Source organism: Sebastes fasciatus, chromosome 8 (genome assembly GCF_043250625.1).
Source record: "Sebastes fasciatus isolate fSebFas1 chromosome 8, fSebFas1.pri, whole genome shotgun sequence".
NCBI lineage: Eukaryota > Metazoa > Chordata > Actinopteri > Perciformes > Sebastidae > Sebastes > Sebastes fasciatus.
In genome coordinates, this window is record NC_133802.1 from 26,335,965 (window position 1) to 26,353,292 (window position 17,328).

Here is a 17,328-nt window from a genome sequence, read left to right on the forward strand (position 1 = left end):
CTGGAACGACCTCCCAGAGGAAGTAAGACTGGCTGAGTCAGTATCACCTTTTAAATCTATTCTTAAAGAATACTTTTATCAGAAAGCTGATCCTAATTTTAGTTCATTATTTCTTCTTTCATTACTCAGGCAGACTTTTTATATAACTGGCTCAAGACACTTTGTGACTTGAGTTTTGAAATGTGCTCTATAAATCAGGATTATTATGTATTCATTCTCTAGCTATCAATCTGATCTTTATTAATCGGTCTGAAGAAATTAAGCCTATCACTCCAAAATATGTTTATTGTGACAGCAGTTTGCCACCTGCCATGTACCCTGTAATAAGGGTAAAGCATACAGGTTCCATTTCTAAGATGTATTGCTCCTGGTTTGTAAGTATGATGGCATTGAACTAGTTATTAATGCACAGAGTTATGACAGTTTTGTCACTTTTGAGCCATAATCCAAGGTAAGTACTTTGTAGAGGCCCAAATCCCAGTTCAACAAATATATTAAATATGCAAGTGAATACCAGAGAGAACATCAGACTGTACTAACATCAGGAAGAAAAAAAAACAGGAAGAAACATTCAATATCTACTGAGTTTAGTATCATTTTGAGTTTGTTTGTGGGCAAGCTATTGAACACCTTCCTTCACCAGACATTTCTATAATAAATGCCCAAAATACGTCAAGAAAGCTCAACAGTGGATTCCACTTTGTATGACAGCTATTGTTTCATAAGACTAGGTGTCACTTGTTTAAAATTGGGGATGTGGTAGACTCAATAAAGTCTGTATGCCCTAAAGAATGTAGCAAACAAAACAATAGTAACATCTGAAAAATCCACAACAAAGGGAATTAGTCATCATAGCACTCAAATAAAACATTCATAGCACTCACAAAATAAAAAACGGGGGCGAAGTGGAATGAAAGGGAAGATTTCCATCAAAGTTACATGGAGGCCATTCAGTATTGATGCCTTTGGCAAGATTTGACTCCACTGAACAACATAAAAGTGAGTCAAACTATTGACTAGAGCAAAGATAATAATTGTGTGAGCTCGTGCTGAGGCCCTGCCCAGGGTTTTATAATGTTATCTAATAAACAGTTTGTTATTCTGTTGATGATGTGTCTATATTGGTTTATCAAGGTACGTTTTTTACTGCAGGAAGCCCCGAACATCTGACCTCTCTTGGGCTGTGGCATTAGGCAGCATTACTAGCATTAGCATGAAGATTTGGAAAGAAAGCAAAACAGCCAACTGGTTTGGTAGTTTGTGGAGATGCATCAATTTCATCAAAACTCCAAGAAACACCACTAAAATTTTCAATATCAGTGGTGGTCGTATAGTTGTGATGATGACAGTTGTGATTATTGTTTTTACTGTTAACCTGAGCACTTTCTTTTTGACAAGATTTTTAGTTATGTGAAGCCCTAAAACCACTTCGTTCGCACAGTTCGTATATCTTACGAAAAAGTAATTTCTCCGTTTTCGTTTGTTTTCCTACAGATGTCCAGCAACACGTGTCACTTTCAGTCTTTTCAAAATAAACTTCCGTCTTCACACGAAACAACTTCCTTAGGTTAAGGCAACAAAACTACTTAGTCAGGTTTAGGAAAAGATCCTGGTTTGGCTTAAAATAATACCAGAAGTGGCGTTACTTAAGTACGTAACTTACGTGACAAATAACTCAACATTTCTGTTTTCACATGGGACACAAACGCCGGTCTCCTGGTGCGAAAGTCCGCTATTTTTTATACAACAAAAGACTTTTGCTCGATCTAGCTGATAACATAACATCTCCACTGTTTAGCTATCCTATCTAGACTGGGCCCTGAATGCAAAAATGCGTGTGTCAGCATGGTTTGATCACTTTACCTGGCTCTGGAGTACTTGCTGTTGGTAAAGGGACAGCCTGGCCTTGGTGTGCTCGTCTTGGGTGGGGCTGAGGGGCTTGGGGTCTGACATGGACCTCTGGGTGCTCTTGATGGGTCGGGGCACAGAGGGGTGTCTCTGGGGGGACTCGGCCGTGTAGGACTTCTGCTGAGGTGTGACGTGGGCTTTGTTCAGCCTCTCAGTGGACAGAGAGGTCTCCAGCAGGCGGTGAGGGGACACCGGGGAGACAGGAGAGTAGAGGACTTGTTGGGATTTGGGGATTGTCTGCTGCTGCCGGATGATGCTGGAGATGGACTCGTTGTGGAGGTGGTTGTGAGGCTGGTAGTTGATGTCGAGCGGGTCGGGGCGGCGGCGCTCAAACTTGGCTGCGTTTGCTGCGATGTGCTGCTGCTGGCGCTGCTGGGTCAGGAGGTCGACAGAACTGGGTTGTTGCGTTCCAGCACTGGTAGAGGAAGAATATGGACTGACCGTGGTTGGTACACTGAGCTGGGGAGCTACAACACCCTGAGACTGGGCTTCTGGGTCAGTCTGGCATGCTAGAGACTGTCCTTTGTTGGTCCGCTCAGGTCCGGAGATGTAGTGCACAATCTCTACTTTATTCGGGTCTGGTACTGTCACATGGATTGCTGGGGAGATTCTTTCTAGGTGCTCCACTTCCGTCTGGCAAGACATTTCCCTGATGGTCTGGATGGCGATACTGGAGGATACCATCTTGGAGTTGTCAGTCTTGGTGTCAGTGGATGTGGTAGATGTAGCGGCATTGCCACTGCCAGAGGCGTTGGACTCAGCGTGCCGGGAGAAACGGGAACGTCTTCGACGGACAGGCTGCTCCGTCTCAGCCTTGTCCTCGTCGTCATCTGTCTGGACAGAGCAGTCAACGCTGCGACCACGCCTTCTGGTGCGATGACGCATCATGTACCTGGTGATGAAGAGAAGAAGAAAACAATAAGGAAATGACGCTATATACTACCCCATCTGTAAAAGAATATTAAAATGTAATATGCAGGCTGTATTATAAACATAGAAAAATACATGACAACATCTATGCTTGTTACATGCATGGTGTCCTTTCATAATAAACTTCCGATTTTACAGGCATTTAGGTTTAGGCAACACAACCACTTAGTTAGGGTTAGGAAGCGGTCGTTGTTGATGTTAACTTCACTGACTAACGACTCACGTGTCACGTGACTCACGACTAACATGACAAAATAGGTCAACTTTTAGTTTCATACGGAACACAAACAGCGGTCTTCTGGTTGAAAGTCTTGTGTTTGTTTGACCCATCTACCACCCCTCCCTTCGCTAAAGGGTGCCTCCGTGCATTAGTATCTGAGGCCGAGGGGCGCTGCCCAATCGTTGGTATTTGACGAGTTGTGACTGAGACCTGGTTGACCATTAATGGATGTCGTATCACCGTTTTGTTTCGCACAAAATGTTTCGCCTTTGAAACTCTCAAAAAAGGGACATTTTTATTCTGTCTGACATCGTTTATGAATTATTCATATAACCTGCATCTACATCTCAGCTTGTGTCTTGTTTTTTAATTACAGAAAGATGTCAATTAAATACAACTATCAAGATAATCCTTGCCTAATACACACACACACACACACACACACACACACGCTGTCATCTACATCTACACCTACTAAACACACCCATTTACAGTATGTATCTCTACCTCTCCTCTCCGTCTTCATCGTCTGTCTGCACGCAGCTGTCCACGATCCTGCGGGGGGAGCCGTAAAACACCACGCCGTCTCCGTCCATACTGTCCCTGCTCAGCCGGGTCATGGAGCTGTGTTTCCTCATGTTGCTCCTGGTCTCCATGTGCTCCTGCTGGCTCCTCAGACACATCTCTGACGAGGAGTTGGGGAGAGAACGGGAGCCCATCTGAGAGTCGATGTAAGGGGGCAGGGGCTGTCCGTTCACATCCAGCTGAAGATATAAAGGATTATTTTAAGGTTGTTAGTTGTCAACCATCATTGATTCAATTGAGACTGAAAAGGCTTTGCATATTGCACCTCATGTTACAATCACAGAGGTCCAGAGTGCAGGCATACATGCAAACATTATGAGCTGTAGCTTGAGAGGTAAATTCAGTTCACAGTTACAGTGATCATTTCTAGAAAGCACAGTTAATTATTTTGCACATTTCATGCGTCATGCACAGCGATGATGATAATGATTTTACAGACGTCAATTTATACTTTGCCAGCCCAGTTAATTCACAAGTTGTCAGAATATGTGTTGGTGGCTTAATGAACCTTTTGAGATGAATTATGCTTTAGAAAATATACTGTCGAAAAAAGGGAAGTTTCAGTTAGGTAAATCCTAATCTCTATTAACAGATTCTGCATTCATATGTAGAATCTGTCGGCAACGGGACAAGATTTTGGTAACGGAAGTGTTCTGGTTTCCGTTTTGTAGTCCGAGTAGTATCAACCAATCACGTTCAAGCAGGCTTTGGTAGAATGCAGTCAGTGTGGATAGGAAAAGAGGGGGAACGCATTGGCTCAAATGTAATCTGGGAACCCATCGACTGGGTGGCTGTGGCTCAGAGGCAGAGCGGATCATCCACTAGGGCTGTCCTGAATACCATTTTTTGGGCTTCGAAGCTTCGGTGAGTAATATTCGAAGGTATTCAAAGTTTCGCAGCGCGGCGCAGCAGGCTGACATGTTCTTCTGTCTGTCTGTTTGTTTGTCTCCATCTCCCCTGTTAGAGTGCCTACACACACACGCACCTCCACACACAACAAACAGCGATATCCGTCGGAGAATAACTAATAATAATTAATGTTGAATAGGAATAATATTGCGGAATTATTCCTTATTTCAAGGGTTATTTGGGGATTTATACTTTATCATTACATACTTGTATAAAAAAACAAAGCAAGCATTCGAATACTGATTTGGAGGTCGATTACCATGGCAATGGTCGAAGCTTCGAAGCATTTGGATCTGCCCTATCGTCCCTAATCGGAAGATTGGCAATTCAATCCCCGGCTCCTCCAGTCTGCATGTCAAAGTGTCCTCGGGCAAGATACTGAACCCTGAATTGCTCCTGAAGACTGTGCCATCGATGTGTGAATGAGTATTTAGATTAGATCCTGATGGGCAGCCTGCCTGGTAGCTTCTACCATTAGTTCATGAATGTGTGTGTGAATGAGTGAATGCTGGCATGTTGCGTAAAGCGCTTTCAGTGTTTGGAAGACAAGAAAGACATGGAGGTACATTTAACATCTATCATCTGACAGTGATTTAGCTTTTTATTGGTTTAGAATTAGCTTGTTAACTGGCTACTTGTGAAACAATCCGGTTGTACACATCGTCTCTCAACTCCAGTCTTGCATCTCAAGTTGCTAATCGAACTGTAAACAATGAGCAGCGCACGGAAAAGGAATATACCCCAGAAATATAGCCCCTTGCCTTCAGCTGCTTATCCGTTGTCAGACCGATAGCTGATGGGTTCAGAGATTGGGTAAGTCCATGCCAGGGGTCAGGCAGGCCAAAAATGTATTGTATAGTGTATAGTGAGAGCTTCTTGAAACATGTTGCTTCTGCACTTCCTAAAATGTTCTGCCACTGCTGCCCTAGAGCTGAAGCCTTCAACATCAATCCTCAACTCCATCCTATAAGTAAGTCACATCACTTATAAGCCACCTGCCAGTGCTCCTCACTCCCCTCACCTGTACGCTCTGAGCTGCAGCTGTTTTCTGTCTCTTCTGCTCTACAAGCTGCTGCTGGAGCTGATGCTGTAAAGACTGGATCTGGTCTAGCTGGGACTTCTGCTGGGCCAACTGCTCCCTCTGGAGAACAAGTTGTTTCTCGCGTTCATGTTGCTGCTGCTGTAGAACCTAAAAACAAATGTCGGTGGGAAGGGGAAGAGAAAGAAGCACGCATCGGCAAAAACACAGAAAGAGAAGAGAGAAAGGACAAGACAAGAAAAGTATGGAGAAGCGTAGCAAAGGAGGGAGGTGGGAGTGGACGGGTTGAGGAGAAGAGATGATCAAACAAGAAAAATAAATGATGGAAAAAAGACAGAGAGAGAGACAGTAAAGACAGAAGAGTTGTTGAGTTTTGGCACATCTGGTTGAATAAAAAAATGATCAAAGACTCCTGACACTGAATGTGACATGGAGTTATTCTTGTGCTGATGGATTAGTTTTAGAAATGGTTCCAAGTTAGTCAAACCTCTACATATTGCAAAAACCAAGAATGGAAGCGTAACATAAATGAAGTGCAGCATGTTGCTGTTGCCAGTCATATAATGTTCATAAGAAAATATGTAATGCATTTTCTTTTTTGCATAAATGGCAAGCTAGTGCAAGTTAGGGGTTTTTGCGTATATTGTAGGTTATGAGATGCATATTAAACATTCCATCTCTAGTTCATTCTCATTACGGAAGGCTTCCACACCTGTTTTACTGAGTTAACTTGAAAGATTTTCAACTGCTTGTTCTATCGAAAAAGAAGAAAATTGTCACGTTAGCCCTTCTGTTAACTCTTAAACATCTGCACAAGGATATTAGGAGCTGAGAAAAGAAGTATATTCAAATGTGTACTTGCTATTAATTATCAGATGAATACAACATAACAGGACCCATTTTTCTTTTGCATATAAATCAGACCAACAAATGGCACATGAAACCAAAATCTGAGCATCATCAGTTTCTATCACACACATACATACACCAGGCATGTTCATGCACACGTCATATACAGGAAACGTCCAGTAAAGTGAACTACATAGCATGCAGACTATAAAACTATACTTTTGTAAGCCGGACTGGATGCAAACATTCAACATTACATTAAATGACATTTTCTCTAACAATGACAGAATTTTAACACCATCTTCTGAAGAGATATTTAATGTTCTCACTTACAAGAAACCTTCATTAAAACTGTCACAGTTTGTTACATGTACTTTTGGGGAATTGATAGGACACATGCTTGGAAATGCATGCATAAACTGTATCCTGTATATAGAATTTTTTTTTCAATTATTTCAGGGATGCACTGTATCTTGCAAGTCAATTTACTGGTTGCACATCAAAGATGTGACATTGAAAGAACAAAACAATTAAAATAATAAGGAAAAGGATAACACAATAAGATACACCACAAATAACACCACCACAAAAACACAAACCAATATCCAGAGCAAAACCAACAACCACAAAACACCAACTATCAAACTCTCCACTCCTCTTGTTTCTCCCTCTACCTGTTCCTTGATGTTCTGCAGCTCATGCAACTCTCTCTGCACCAGCATCTGCTCTTTCTCCCTGTGCAGCTTCAGCTCTATCCTTTCTCGTTCCAGCTCCTCCTGCAGGCGCAGTTGCCGGAGTTTCTCCAGCTCCACGCGCTCCCTCTCCATCTGCAGTAGCTGCTCCTGCTGCCGATGCAGCCTCTCTGCCTCGGTTTCACCCTCCTTGTGTATGGCACCCGGTGGAGGGAAGGGAGGGAGACCCCCTGGGATGGGTAAGCCACTAGTGGGGCCGGAGGGGCCGACTAGAGGTTGGGTGTAGCCGTGAGTGTGTGAAGGAGCTGAGGGTGGGTAGGCGTGGGCTGCTGGAGGCTGTTGCTGCTGCTGAGCAGTTGCCACTTGTTGCTGTTGTTGTTGTTGACTGTTCAGGTGGGCCTGGGACAGGTTTATTGGCTGCTGCTGTTGCTCCATTGGTATGACAACTGTTCCTTGTACTGGGACCTCTGCTGAGGAGGATACACCTTTACCGAGGTAAACCGGTTCATCCTGGAATGTAGAACTAGTAGTTGTCAAGTAAACAGACACTGGGGCACCTACTGGTGCTGAAGTTGTTGCAGCACCAGCAGTAGGGGCAGTAGTTGACGTTGTTTGGAGAAGACCTGGTGCTGGGTAACGGACTTGAGCTTGCCCAGTTAAGGGCATTCTGGGGCTCATTGGTAGTCTGCTAAGACTGGATAGGGGCACAGGTGTCATGTTGGCAGAGGGGTATGGCCTGTAGACCCCCCTCAGTATTGGGCGAAGAACAGAGGCAGGTTGGGTTGTGATGGGAAGTGTAGAAGCGATGGGGGTCTGAATGGTGGAGTAGATCATCCCATCAGAGGACCTAATAGCAGCAGGGTACATGGCTCTGAGACTGGCCTGCCTGGCATTGATAAGGTTGGTTAGCGCTTGACTGTGGGAGATTGGCTTCCCATCTAGTCCAAAGAGGAGGTTTTGTCTCATGCCAAGACCTGCCGCAATTCTGGCGGCCCCAGGCCCGGTTCCTCTCCCCAAACTACCAAACTGCATCAAGTCTGGGTTGCTTCCATATCGATCTATGGAATTGAGTGCTGCACACATTCGGCTGATCTCCCTGGCGGTTGTAGCACTGTACTGAGCTAAGTTAGCTTCTTGGAAGTTAGCAATGTCACGAGCAGAGTAGCCATAGTCTGAACTGATGTTAGACAAGGAATTATATCTCCTTATAGGCAGCGCTTGGGCTGTGATGTCTCCTCCGTGCCGTAAATCTGTATAGGAGCCATACTGCATCCCCATAAACCCTCCATAAGCCTGTTTCATAGCAGTTAGATCCATGGCAAGGTCTCCTGAGGCTTGGAGTTGGGGCTCTAGTTTAGAATGGTACTGTAGCCCAGCATCAGCTAGGTTTGTATCAGACATCGAAGGCTGGAGCCTACCAGGGAAAGGTAAAGTGTAGGCCTTACGTTCAATATCCATTGGATACTCATTGTACCCTCCAGGTTGTCTTTCTTGGTCGGACTCATAGGTGAGAGGTGGGGCAGATGGAGGCCTTATGCCCTCTTTCTCACCGCCAACACAGCTTCCACCAAATGGAAGTCGGTAAACAACATCACAGCAAGCTGGTTGGTTGTCGGGTTTAATTTGGCCTCCTGTCAGATCCATAGCATCCTGTCCTTCTTCTACCTTCACTAGCTGAGTCACCGCCCTGACCTGCTCTGGCCCTGCGTCCATCTGTACGACCATGCTATGTGGTAGATTACCTCCTGACATCAAACCAGGAGGACTGGGCTTCCCTTTCAGCTCAACGGGACCAGTCCCATACAGCTCGGGGTTAATGACTGGTGTTACAGCGCTGACCACAGCTGAGGCAGCGCTAGTCTGACTGACTAGCAAGTCTTTTTTCAGTAAAGGTGAGATCTGGCCAGTCATGCCGTACCTGGCCAAAGCGGATGCCTGTTGCTGCTGATGTTGCAGATGATGATGCTGCTGCAACTGGTGTTCAAGGAGCTGTTGTTGCTTCTGTAGCTTCTCTTGCTGTATTTGTAACTCTCTCTGTTGGACACTGAGGTCTTCCAGTTTGGCATCAATTTTTGGTATTGTTGGGTCAGTTGGAGGTGAGATCGGTTTGTTCTGGGAAAGACAAATAGCCAAACCCATGCCCTGACCCAGATCCACTTGGTTTTGATGGGGGTCACCATAGACTGTTGGCTGTTTGGGTTGGGTCATGAACATGGAAGCAGCCACAGTGACACTCACGGTGGTTGGTGTGATGATCTCCTGGGTGTTCAGGTTCATAATCAGTGGCTGTACAATCGTTGAATGTCTGCTACCCTCTGATCCACCATGGTATTTCCTGCTTTCCGTGGCCAAGGAGGTGAGATCCATTCCCTGGTCAGTCATGATAATAGGAGCCGGTTTGGTGATTGTTCTGAGGTCCACAACACTTCCACCTTGGATCATATGGCCCTGCTCTACCCTAGAAGTGCCTGGGACTGTAGATATTCGACAGAGGGAGATGTTGTCCATTGACATGGACCCTCTGGTGTAACCGCTGGCTGTGGTGACCATACTTGTTCCCACATTTACTTTCTCCACTCTTTGTGTTTGGTAGAAGCTACGCATAGGAGACTGTTGGTAAGGTGGCGTGTCTGGAGGGCTGCCACATGGGGAGTAATTCTCAAATGTTGATTGGCGGCTAAATCGAGTAGGCGAAGACAGGGGAGAAGTAGCGGTGTTCACTGTCATTGGCCTAGCTGGGCTTGGAGGTGGGGAGTATGGGGCATCCTGGGAAGACTGCTGACGATAGAGCCGCGGGGAAGCTGATCGATGTTGTGATGTTTGGGTTCCCTGAGCCGACACTGGAGATGTAGGCCCAGGATCAGCTGACTCGGACATTCGTAACGCTGAACTGAAAGTCTGTGTAGAGAACTCAGCTGTATTCCTTCTGGAAGGTGAATGGGTGGGACTCTGTGGTGGTGGTGATGGAGAAAGAGGAGGACTGGTGCTCCTGTAATAAGTAGTATACTTGGGAGAACGTGGCTCAATTATTCTCTCAGTGGAAGATGTCGAGCTGTCTCGCACCTGGACATCCCTGGTGTCCCCTACCCTTCTGGTGATCACTTCTCTTTGACTGTAGGCCTGGGTAATCTCTGCAATCTTGCTGCACACACTTGAGACTGTAGCAGAAGATGTGGCAGGACCTGTAGTGGGCCGGCCATATATACCAGACTGAGTAGACGTCATAGTGTGGCTTGTACTAGTCGTAGAGATAGTTACTGCATCTCTGGCATAAACGCCATAAGCTGCAATAGTGGTGGCAGCCACTGCTGGAGTTATTCCATTCTTTCCTGCTTGGCTTTTGATCTTTTCTTTGTGTCCATCCTTTGCAGAGAAGTGCTGTGTTACTCGGACATCAGGAATCCGTCCTCCAGTCTCAGCAAAGGAGACAGGAGCTGAGATCTGGGTCGGGCTGGTCCCTGGAGTTAGTAGAGCATTGCTTTGCTCCAGTAGCTTAGCAAAAGCTGAGCCTGTGTCTAGGAGCTGTTTGTCTGCGTAGGTGCTCTCAATCTCAATCTCTACTTGCTCATCAGTGGCCTGCTGCATCTTGGTGATGTTCTGAGACGTTTGGCGGATCTCCTCGTAGATGTCTGTTTCTGTCTCTGCTGCCTCGTTGTCATATCCTGCATCCTGTTCATATTCATAATCTTCATCATAACCTTGGCCATTGACGTCCTCCTCGTAGTACTGCCCATGTCTTCCCTGCTGCTGTTGCTGCTGTTGTTTCTGAAGCATCTCTGCCTTCCTCATCATCTCCTCATAAACCTCCTCGGCGCTCTTTAGCGGTTTGGAAGTTGAAGACGGTGCCGTGGTGGTCGTTGTCGTTGATGATTTCTCTACTGGGGAGTAGAGAGACATAAAGGTAGGCAGGTTGTATTCGCTGCCTGACTTGTAAAGTTTGGGCTCGTATCCCTCAGCCTCTGAGTCCAGACTCTGAGGGGAATATTCAGAAGCAGAAGAACGATGGAGTTCTTCCATTTCAGCAGCTTGTCTCAGCTCTTCTGTTGGAGAAGCATCTTCAATGGGTGAGAGATTGCTCGGTGGCGTCTTGGACCTCTCTCTGCGCCTCTGAGCCCTCAGCTCCTCCTTATCCCTCTTGGTCTTTCGTGCTGTGCTCCTTATTCTCTGTTGTTCCACCTCCCTCATCTTCTCCTGCTCTCTCAGAAGCTCTTCTTCCTCTCGCAGCTCGTCCTCTTCTGAGGAGTCTTCAATGGTGGGAAGGAGAGGGCCATGAGAGCGGTGGCGTGCTTTCCTCTGCTGCTTGGCTTCTTCCAGCCTTTGCCTCCTGCTGGGGCTGCTGTCACTGTCCTCCTCCATTGAGGAGATGGAAGTAGGAGACTGGCCTGAGCCATACGAGGATGAAGTGGCCGGCAGGGTGGAGGAGTATTCACCCCGAGAACGCTCCTCTGGAGATCCCGTCAGGCTCTCCATCTCTAGCTCTGGTTCCCGATCAAGGCTCAAGTCATTTTCATTGCCCAGCTCCATGTCTCGGCTGTAGCTACTGGTGTTATTGAGTTCAATGGTTTTGAAGCGCCTCAAGCCTCCCTGTGATGCCATCACATCTTCCTCACCCTCCTCCACTGAGCCTTTATATACATCGGTAGAGCTCTTAGTTTCCTCCTCAAAACTGCTGGAGTGGTGCTGAAGACGTCTTTTCTCTTTCTGCGACTCAGAGATGGTGTGTTTATGGTGGTTTTTCTTGGGTTTCTGGTAGCCATATCCTTCATCTTCCTCATCTTCCTCTTCCTCTTCCTCTTCCTCCTCATTTTCTTCATCAGCGCTCATCTCCAGTATTTGTCTCCTCATGAACTCCTCATCTGTCATCTCTGTGGGCTCTTTTTCCTCTTTTTCCTTCTTTTTCTTCTCCTTCTTCTCCTCCTTCCCTTCCTTCCGTTTACCCTCCCAGTCTCCTGCATCTTCTTCCTCCTCTAGTATATCTTCTAGTTCCTCGTCAGAGTCGTATGAATCCGGCGGGATTGACAGGGAGCGTGGGCGCTGCTTCCCTCTGTCATCCAAGTCTCTATCTCTGTGCTTCCTCCCCCTTCTGTCCACCTTCTCTTCAGAAAGGCTCTTCTCCAGCAAAGGCCTCATGGAGCTTTCTAGCTTGGTGATTTCAGAAGGGCTCGGTGGGGAGCCCCGTCCACTGATCCCCCTCTCACTCAGCTTCATCTCCTCTTCTTGGATTAGACCCGTGATTTCACTGTGGGAGCTGGAGATGCCGTCAGAGGAGTAGCCGGTATCGCTGAGGCTCTGAGGGCTGCGTGACAAGTCATGGGTGCTGTTGTTTTTTGTATCCTAAAGAGAGAAGAAGAAAGAAAGAAGAATGTATTAGATTTGGGGAAGCTAGGGTTTTTAATTTAAGTCATAATTTACGCAAAGTGCGAGAATGTGTTGATGCTGGATAAGCACATCGGTATGCATACAATTTAAGCCCACATATTTATATTAATATTTTCAGATATAAAATAAATGTTTTCTGTCTAATTTTGATATTTATTTATGGACACATTTTTTTTTAAGTGATATATCCCATCACTCCCTGTGTAATACGGGACCTAGATTTATCGATTAAAAATTTGCCAGACAACAAGATAGTTCCAAGGTGTTTGATTTTTAAAATAAGTCGTCATTGTGCTTGAACAGGCAAACTAAAACTGCAGTCCTCAACTTTTAATAAAATAGAGTAGTTGTATATGTGTCATTGGACTACATTCTGATCTTAACATTTCAAAGCTGCACCCGATTTGACTGTAGATGTGGGTCAGTAGGGGCCTACTAATACTTTCTAACACATTGTAAAAACGCTTGTGATATGATTACTACGGTCGATAGAGGTCGCTGTTGTCTTCTTTTATACGTTCTTTCGGTGATCTACCATGTGAATAGATGATAAAACCTACTATCGGGTGCAGCAGGGCCCTACTGACCCACATCTATGGGGCTTATAACTGATAACGCCTAGTTAATGGCCTGATAACAGTCTAATCGGCTGTTCAAGAAGAGATAAAGCAATGACCTTGAAAGCTCTCTTGAACTCTACACCTAAGAATAACTTGATAAATACAAACTAGTGTGAATTTTGCCCAACATCATTCAAATAGCTTTTCCAGAGGTTAACGTACATTTGGTGATTTAATAGGTTTTTAATGGCATATGATTAATGTGAATTATCCATTATTTTTGGAACATTAGCTACCGAGTAATGAAGTGCTAAGTATACTTCATTAGGTTTGAAAGTTTTGGAGGTCCATAAAAAAACATGTCTTGTTATATTGTTATAAAATGTGTCTTTAGGGCAGTCTGCTGAGTAACAAAGTCTTAGATTGAAAATATTGAACAGACAGCACAAAAATGTATTCAGTAACAACATCCGATTTGGTTCTTATGAACCCTAAAATCCCATTACAGAAAATACACTTTATTCGATTAGACATTTCTGTTTAAATATGAGATGTTAATGAGCTCATATGTGGGCCAAAATTGAATGCTTAGAAGTTATCTCATAAATAAAGTTGCTAAATTACACAAAGAAGAAAGAAAAAAGTGAAGAAATGAATTCAGAGAGAACATGTTAGAGAAAAGGCTTGAGGTTGTTTATACAGGAAAACAGTAACACTCTTTACAGTTACATATAGTTCATTTACAAAATGCAGAGATTTGCCCTTCCTATTTCCAAATCTGAATAAATCGTAAAGCATATCAGATCCACTAGCAGCTATGTCAGCCCTTTGAACAAACTCTTAAATAAATACTTTTTTTCATTACAATGTAGTTACAATTCAAATATGTAATAAAGATACAGTATTATGCAACAATAAAACCTGATCAACAACATTCAGGATATGGTCTGATTTCAAATCTACAATAATATGATAAATGGCACTATTAAGACATATTACATAATCATACAGTTATCATTAAGTGGCTTATAGTTGTTATGTTTGTTAACAATTGTTTGAGCCATTGATGGAAAGAGGTCAGTCAAACTGCGTTTTTTTAGTGAGAAAATTGCAGTTTTTTGATGATGAGCGATTGTTAAGTTAACATGACTGGATCATAAAAACTACTCAAAACTCATTCATCAATGGCTCTGTCTCAGATAATAACATGACAAATCATAATCTCAAAGGGACTAACCTCGTGAATGAAAAGGGGGATGGAGGACAGAATACAAAATAGATAGGGCTGTCAATCGTTTAAAATATTTAATCACGAGTAATCGCATGATTGTCCATAGTTATTCGCAATTAATTGCAATTTAAAAAAATGTCATCTGTTCAAAATGTACCTTAAAAGGAGATTTGTCAAGAATTTAATACTCTTATCAGTATGGGAGTGGGCAAATAGGCTTGCTTTATGCAAATGTATGTATATATTTATTATTGGAAATCAATTAACAACACAAAACAATGATAAATATTGTCCAGAAACCCTCACAGGTACTGCATTTAGCATAACAATATGCTGCTCAAATCATAACATGGCAAACTGCAGCCCAACAGGCAACAACAGCTGTCAGTGTGTCAGTGTGCTGACTTGACTATGACTTGCCCCAAACAGCATGTGATTATCATAAAGTGGGCATGTCTGTAAAGGGGAGACTCGTGGGTACCCATAGAACCCATTTTCATTCACATATCTTGAGGTCAGAGGTCAAGGGACCCCTTTGAAAATGGCCATGCTAGTTTTCCTTCGCCAATATTTAGCGTAAGTTTGGAGCGTTATTTCACCTCATTGCCGACAAGCTAGTATGACATGGTTGGTCCCGATGGATTCTTTAGGTTTTTTTAGTTTCATATGTGAGTATTTTCACTCTAGCTTTAAAACTGAGCCTGCATGTTAATGCATTAAAGAAATGAGTGGCGTTAAAATGAATTTGCGTTAACGCATTATCATTGCATTAACTTTGACAGCCCTAAAAGAAATTCATAGAAATGTTTTCTAGAAAACCTCTTACTATGGTTAAAATACTTCAGAGAACACTTTAAGTTCTCTGCACTTTAAATTCCTAGCAGCTCCCTAGATGAGGAAGGTCTGTTCTGCCTTTGAAAGCAGCCAATCTTTATAAATATTTCAGCAGGAGCGATGGCTGCCGCCGAGTAAGAAAAGACATTATTTCACTCCATCTGTGTTTCACTCTCACTCCCCCCTCCTCAAGGTAGTCCATACTGCCACTTGCAGCCTCAGCAATCTGCGAGAAGTGAATCAATGACATGCTTTCCAAACAACCATGGACGTCCAACGTTATAGGAGAAAGTAATTGGTTCAATTTTAAATAAGAAGGCTCCACAGAAAACCTTAGGTGGTGTCATGACACACCACAACTATATTTTGTGATGTAAATTAATGATTTGTAAAGAAGGTGATCATTATTTTCAATTTGTAGTATAATAAAGCAAAAACTAGGCTGGGCTGTGATCACCAAGCTGAATAGAAATAATAAAATTCACATGAACTAGTTCAAGAGTCTACTCAGTGATTATGGAAGCCAGAAATGCTATGGAGAAAAACAATAACATGGGAAAAGTATTTTCTTCTCTCAGAGAAAAGATCATACAGAGCATGGCAAAAATATGGACAGGGCAAATATAACACATCTGGAAAAGAGTTTCCTAAAATTGGTGATGTTATTAAACCCCAAACTGTCCCATTCCATTGTAAACACATGAAGGCGCTCAGTGCCTCTATAAACCTTGAGGCATCTCACTTGTCACTGTAATCATGAATTTGATCTTTCCATCTAAAAAACTGAGTTGAATTTAACTGAAAATAAAAGAAATAAACAAAGGCATATGGGCATGGCATGAGCACATCGCATTGCAATTGTGTTTTGCCTTCCCTTTTAACTTAAAAAGAAAACAACTATTTTATGGATCAGTGACCAGTTACAAAATCGTATTACTTTTAAAATCATAACAGCATGCAGCAGCTGAGAAATATGCAGGAAAAGATCTAAAATATTCATAATAATGGGATATTTGTGCTGAAAACATACACTGGTACTTTCTTACTTACTATTTTCTTTCTTTAATTAACCAGGAGAAAAGGGAGTCCAGCAAGAACTCTTGTAAAATATGCCATTGCCATAAAAAGAGAAGTGTTTACTCACTGTGTTGTTAGAAACAGTGATACATGGCCAACTTAATGCCAAACTAAAGTAACCTTACAGATCTTTTCAAAGTGACCTTAATGAACCTTTACAAGTGCTTATCTGTGAGCACCAGTCATGACAAATATCTGTAATTTAAGCCATATTCACATGTTCACTTACATCTGGAGTCTAAACACAGCATTCAAACCCTTGAAGGAAATCTCAGAGGAAATCTAATGTGGCAACAGGCGGCTGGTCGATGGCAGGATGGCAGGTGGCAGGTGATGTAAAAGGTTAACACCCATTTCTCAGGCGTCAGACAACACAAACTTCCCAAGTCCGCTGGCCACATGGCCCATTTATCACCTACAGCACTAGGTCTGATTCTGCGTGGGGCAGCAATGTTGGAGTGTTGAGTCTGTGTTTTAAATAGGGCTAAGAAATATTTAGTCGACTAATCAATTAGTTGATTTAATCAACAGATCTGTAAAATGAGTTTCTCCACAAAGAATCACACAAAAGTATCACTTTCAAGCTGGTGTTTACAAGAGATGCGCTCATAAGTTTCTTGGAAATAAGTCATTCAGCATGAAAAAAGCATAAGAAAAAACGACTCGACTAAAGAAATCTAAGTAACTAAGACTTAATAATTGACTAAGAGGGGGCAACCCTAGTTTTTAGAGGCCTGAAGTTCCTCCTCCTCTCCTATTTAGCCTTATCCTGGCTCCAGACCTCTGAACTGCCAACCACATCTCTGATTTCAGTGATTCAAATAAGTCTGGTATTGTGCTCATTGATGGATGTTTCCACCGGTTGGAGAAACAACTGACCAGTCAGAGCTTAGCAGAATTAAGAACGGGGACGCCATCCTCCTACATAGCTAGCGAGCTACTTAGCTACAATCATGAAAAATAGCAAAAGAAACATGGCAACAAGCGTAGATGAGCCTGACACAGCAGCTGTACAAGTTACAACAAATATACTAACAAACATTAGTTAACTGCTGCTAACTGCTACCATTAGGTCCTGCCTTTGACCAGCCGATTGCACAACACGTGGTCAGGTT

At 43.5% G+C, this 17,328-nt stretch overlaps 1 protein-coding gene across 5 annotated transcripts in view; it reads right to left on the minus strand.

Annotated features, from left to right (window-relative positions):
* Positions 1–17,328, minus strand: part of bsna (bassoon presynaptic cytomatrix protein a) — a 186,114-nt gene that overhangs the window by 28,719 nt on the left and 140,067 nt on the right. For 4 of the 5 annotated variants that reach the window (XM_074644677.1, XM_074644681.1, XM_074644679.1 and 1 more), the window contains 5 exons: positions 7,115–12,466; positions 6,304–6,345; positions 5,574–5,741; positions 3,566–3,822; positions 1,864–2,800 (listed from right to left, as the gene is read on the minus strand). In XM_074644677.1, the coding sequence (XP_074500778.1) occupies positions 1,864–2,800; positions 3,566–3,822; positions 5,574–5,741; positions 6,304–6,345; positions 7,115–12,466 (6,756 nt within the window). The remainder of the gene's footprint in view (positions 1–1,863; positions 2,801–3,565; positions 3,823–5,573; positions 5,742–6,303; positions 6,346–7,114; positions 12,467–17,328) is intronic. The other variant, XM_074644678.1, reaches the window with a different exon arrangement.